We start from the raw sequence: 5,684 nt of genomic DNA, 5'->3' as shown, positions 1-5,684 counted from the left end.
TTTTCTATTGTAAAAATATCTTTTTTTGTATATATTAGTGTATACTTAAAATTAAAACCTTTGTGTCAATATCTGTTCTTATCACACTTTTCCTGTGACTTATTCTTTTAGGGCCAAATTCTGTCATGCCTTAAGGCACTCGCATCCTTTTTGCAGACAATTTCCAGTCTATCTAGCAGTGAGTTAAGGATAGCCAGCCATATTTAGTTTTTGTTTCCTGTTCTTATGAGCTCAAATCACAATTTAAACACATAGTTCCATTAAATAACTACAGGCATTAACTTTGTTTTACATGGCTCTGTACCATACTAGTGCCTTGGACCCAATCCTGCCACTTTTAAAGGCAGTAGCAGTTTTACCATTGACTTTGCTGGGAGCAAGATTGAGCCCTTGAGACCAGAATCTAATATATGTAATCAGGAAGATTAGCTGAACCAGGTGGCCCCATGGTAAAGAACAGGATGGCTGTGAAAGAATGTGCTGCTCCTTGTGAGCAGGAATATCAGAATCTGGCTCTTTACTGAGAGAGTTTTTTTGTATTTGTCAGCAAGGCTCTTGGTGCTGCTTGTTTCAGGTTGGTTCTTGAGGTATAAAGAGAAATTTTCAAAGAAGTGTTCTATTGAAAAATAGCCTTTTTCTAAATCAGAAACTCGCGTTATTTCATTTCTTTTCTGAGGACTTTAGAAGACTAAACATTATGTAATTTCATTTATGCTTTTTTTCTCCTCTCCTCCCATCTCCCTTTCCCCTGTCATAACGGCAGAATGAAAGAAGGAAAAGGGGGAGGGAAAGGCAAAGAAATCATGAACAGTTTTACTGAACCAAAAAGTGTTACAGTCTTGAAATTTGTGGGATGAATAATTGCTATATATAAATATATAAATTATAAATATATAAAATATAGTTGTTATATATAAATAATAGGTTTTTTTAAAGGCCAGTTTGGAGTTTTGTATTACTTTTGACAGGATTTTGTATTTTAAATTGAGCTATCCATGGCTAGAGTTCTTTCTGTGATGGATTGGTAAAGTGGGCTTATATCTTCTGTTTTAATCAAAACGCTTGACAGTTCTGCGTAGGATGATGCATATTATTAAAAGTCTGGGATGCATGGTTCAAATCATCAGTTAAGCGATAAAGAGCTTTTCAGCTCTCATCACCAGTTTGTATCCACTCTGAGTTTTAATGGCTTGAAACCTTACCATTTGATGGCTTTCCAGTGGCCAGTGAGAAGTGAGCTATTGGTCTCATTCCAACTCTTAGTGGACTCATGGCTGTACCACAGTTACCACTAACTAGCACTTCTGCTAAAGTGTCAGTAAAGACTGCTGGTATTGAAATGTCATGGGAATTAAGCTCCTTGTTTTAGTCTTCACCCTGGTATCTGGAGATCAGGCTTTAGACACAAATCTAGAAGGTGTGAGAGAACCTTTACTGATATCACGTTGTATTTGTGTTCTCTGGATAAAAATGAGATTTTAATTCCCAGGGGTGTCAATCTCATATCTTTCTCAGGAATTCACTGAATTTTTTTGAGAAATATATATACTTTTAAAGGAAAATGAAATGCAGTTTGAACCGTACGCTAGTACGTTAGTCTTAACTTACACCTGCAGCACTGACCCAAGGTAACTTTGCATTTCTGAAAATGTTGCCTTTTTGTGTTTTTGTTTAGAAGTAGACATTGAAGGAATGGAATTTACACCTGGTGAAATGGACAGTATTGGGAGTGCCAGCGATGCTGAAGACCACTACAGTTTGCAAAGCGGTTCAAGCGATGGTGGCTATACACATTCCCGCAGACTTAATGCCAGGCTCTCCTAGTGCCTGAGTTACCAGCTCAACTCAGGACCATCTAACTGAAGCACTTATAAGAAAATTCCAGAGGTGTCAACTGCCACTCTTCCGGGAAACCCCAACCACAATACTCTGAAATGGAGGTTTCTTACCCACGGTTCCCTGCACTGTAACCACAATATTAGATATTGTAAATCATGGTTTTGTTGCAGAGAACTGTGGTTAGGTACAGTTGTGACTTAAAGCTAGCTTGATGTAGCCATACTGCAAATTTAAAGAAAAAAAAATCATATCATTCCATTCAAGAAGTATGAAATTCAAACGATTGGAAGCAAATGACGAGATAAGGAGGTTTAAGACAATTATTTTGTGGAGGCCACTTTCAGATGTCAAAAAAAAAAATGGAAACTATCACGTGTTAGTGATTCAAAGCTACAAAAATTCGACTGCTTTTTTTTTCTGGTTTTTTTCATAAAGAAATTATGAATGCTTCATAGCAACTTGTAGAATATATAAATTCTTTTAAACAGCTGTGTTTTGAGAGATTTAGATGGAAAAATCTTCAAATCTCAGATGATCTTTTGAAGAAGGTCATTGACAAGTCACTACTGTACTTCAAAACAGGGAAAAAAGCCAGCTCCAACAATGACTTCATATGGGATGAACTCAACTTTCTTTTGCTTTATGTGTTTGACATCCAACCAGCAGCAAACCATTCTCTCCATTTTAGCAGGGCTACTAGAAGTCAAAGTGGCAGTTCTGACCTGTTATCATGGAATGGATGACACGTCAGTGTTTTGTTTCGTTTTGTTCATTTGACAAATTACAGAGTGCAACTGATTCAGATTTTGATAGTTAATCTTCCCTGCAAGGAAATAAAATTACTGTTTGCTTGTATTTTTTTTTCCCTATTTACAGCTGCCAATACATTTTTATGGAAGGCATGGCTTACAATTACAGTATTCAGCTAGAGGATAATTAATCATTTTTTCTTTTTTCTTTTTTTTTTTTGCTCACTATAATTGCATTTTCTATTCTTTAAAAAATGCAAAAAAGTAAAATGTATGCTGTAAAACAGCAAAGTTTATTTAGTACTCATCAAGCTGTTCAAAACATATTTACCCAAATCGTAGCAATACTATGGAGCTGTATTCTAATACAACTTCAGCTTAGTGAAGTCATTAGAGCTTGGCTTGCTGGGTAAGAAAAAATGGACCAGTCTTTACATTATCTGTTTAAAGAAGGTCTTTTAAAAAAAAGAAAAAAAAAGATTAAAAAAAAGAAAAAAGCTATAAACACTTTTAGAGAAGTGATTTTAGCAAGTGTAGTCTATATTTCCTGTAAGAGATTTTGTATTATATTTTCCTAAATGTTCTCATTTACTTGTATAGGGAGGGGAATGGTACAGACCCAGACCAGAGTCTCAGGGACTCTTCACCTTCGTTATATTGTGCCTTGGTGACCATTTATGTATGCCTCTCCTTTTTCATTGTTCAAAGGACAACTCAGCTTTGTTTCTTTAAGGACCTCTGTTTGAATGATCTTGTTACAAATGAAGGACTGGGAGGTGTATTTGTGTCTTAATCCTCTTGCATCCAGTTCTGTGAGGTTTTAAGTGAAATTATGAAATTAGATTTTGGTGAGAGGGTTCATGATCTTTCCACAGGCCCTCCTTGATTCTTCAGCACCCAGCTCTCTGTTTTGTTACCTTACAAAGTCAGGGTCTCTGTGAGACCAGCATTAAATGGCTATGGAAATACAACCGTACTGTATAATGCTAGAGGATGTCTACCTGTGGTGCCATTTTTAGCATTCAGAAATAAAAACCTCATGACATACTGACCACAGTGATCAAAACAAAGATTTGGTTGTTCTTTTAACATTTGACATATGTGTCCTCCCTTTGGCTCTTACAACACAGAGTAGAAATATGAATACATTTGTGGCAGCTTACAATCCTTGTTTGCACTCTTGCTTACTGTTTGGAACTTGCCAACAAGGAAATGAAATATGTTTAAGTTACATAACCTAATGTATGGCTACTCCTGCTTTGGCTCTGGGGCAGAGCCTAAGGTTATAAACTCTGGCAGCTGAAAAAGAAAACATTTATCCTTTTCTGTGATGCAGGTTTTGGTATTATGTTATACACACCTTGCATATTACTAAAATCCTCATTGTTGGGGAAAGCACACAGCAATATACTCATTGTGTGTAGCTGACAAGCAGCAGAAACTACTAGCTCCTTTGGTGCATATGTAACTAATTTCCAAATCATGGAAAAATTAAGAGTTTACTTTAACATATGACTGTTAACAGGAAAAAAGGCTAGTAATATTGTTGCTGTTCATTTATTCTATAATGAACACATTCATGAATTGTAAAGTGTTTCTTTTTGTGACAAGCAGCTCTTGCACAGAACCTCCTAATAAAAAAAAAATTGAAACTCATAGAAGGAGAGTAGAGATTTTAAATTGAACGCTGTTGTTGATCTGGAATTCTCCTTTGAAAGATGAATGTGCTAAACTTAATGAGTTCTTCCACACTGGGTATCCATGGCTTTGTAGATCCTATATTTTCAATAAAAATTACTCCAATAATCTGAGTAGAAATGAAAAGGGTTTATTTGTTTTTACTTTTAGTTATTACTATGGTAACCATTATCAAGACCAAGAAAAAGGGTATTTTTCTCAGTGAATGTTTGTCTTAAAACCTGATTGACTATGACAACTGTCAGACATAGAACCCATTTCTGCTAATCCGTCCTAACCAAGGAAGTCTCCCTCAAGGCAATGGCACAGTTGTTTTAAGTATTACTTGCTTGAGTAAGAAATAGGTAGGATCAGGCCACTAGTCCAAATGGTATAAAGTGCTAAATGCCATATGCTGCTTCTACTAACTTCAGTGTGAAAAATTGGGGTCTTAATATTCCATTTCAAAACATTTATTCATTGTCCCATCCAGCAGCCAGTGCAGTGTTGTTAATTATATTGCTTTGTTGCTTAGCTACTAGGGATGAATTTAGTGTTCTGGTTTTTCATTAATTTTAAAGGTGGATCTTTGTCACTGCGTGTGCGTAGTTGTTAGTACTGTGGTGCAAACGTTACTGCAAAACAACCTGATTGAATAATCACTTTCTCGGAGTAACTGCAACTGAACTTTCATTTTGTGTAATGGCTGTTTTTAAATTAGAAAATGTAACTTTTTTGTCAGTTACTTTTCGCCTTTTTTCTTTCTGCAGTTAAGAAACATGAACATGAAAGGGTTTGAGGTGTACAAGAATACAGGGCTGGTTCTCCCCTTTCTGGGAGAGAACTGTGGAGGGAGGGAGTTGCCATGAAGCTCTCCTTGCAGAGGTTTGATCTCTCTTATGGAGCAATGGTGAAGTTCTGCCATTGGAACTTGCAGGTCCCAGTAAGACCTGTGTCTCCACTGGTTTTGTGACCTTCTCCCTCCAGTTCAGTCATGTACTCCGAGAACTTCATCAGCTACAGCCTCAGTGAAGCCACAGAAGAGTCGAAGCAGCTCTAAGTTGCATTTATTTTTTTCTACAGAATCCCCCACTAAAGTTGTGGGGGGAAGATGCACATTCCCTTGTTCCCATTCTCCCCCTCTTCGGCAATGCTTCTGCAAACGCATGGAAGACTTACCCTTTCATCTTCCCTTTTTTAGGAAGTACTATCAGTAAGGTGAGCTCCTTTCCATGCGCAATCCCATTCAAGAACTGGCCCCTATTATTTCCCTGTGTAAAAATCAAGCTGATTGCTGTGCCAGTTTTGCTAGAGCGCAGGAATGGACCAAAAAAATAACAACACTACAAAGTTACATCTGGCATTTGCAGACAGGCTTCAACCTAACGTCTTAATTCTTTATTTTAAGGTTTTTATTTG

The 5,684-nt window shown here is 36.8% G+C and overlaps 1 protein-coding gene across 2 annotated transcripts in view; it reads left to right on the top strand.

The window, feature by feature from the left end:
• The window catches only part of MXD4 (MAX dimerization protein 4), a 60,249-nt gene extending 55,850 nt beyond the window's left edge, over window positions 1–4,399 (top strand). For both annotated transcript variants that reach the window (XM_019526107.1, XM_019526106.1), the window contains exon 6: window positions 1,676–4,399. In XM_019526107.1, coding sequence (XP_019381652.1) covers window positions 1,676–1,824 — 149 coding nt within the window. In that variant the 3' untranslated portion in view covers window positions 1,825–4,399. The remainder of the gene's footprint in view (window positions 1–1,675) is intronic.
• Window positions 4,400–5,684: the final 1,285 nt, after the last annotated feature.

This window comes from Gavialis gangeticus, unplaced genomic scaffold, assembly GCF_001723915.1.
Source record: "Gavialis gangeticus isolate Ggan-Ray unplaced genomic scaffold, GavGan_comp1, whole genome shotgun sequence".
In the NCBI taxonomy this organism is placed as follows: Eukaryota; Metazoa; Chordata; order Crocodylia; family Gavialidae; genus Gavialis; species Gavialis gangeticus.
This window is presented reverse-complemented; position numbering and strand designations above follow the sequence as displayed.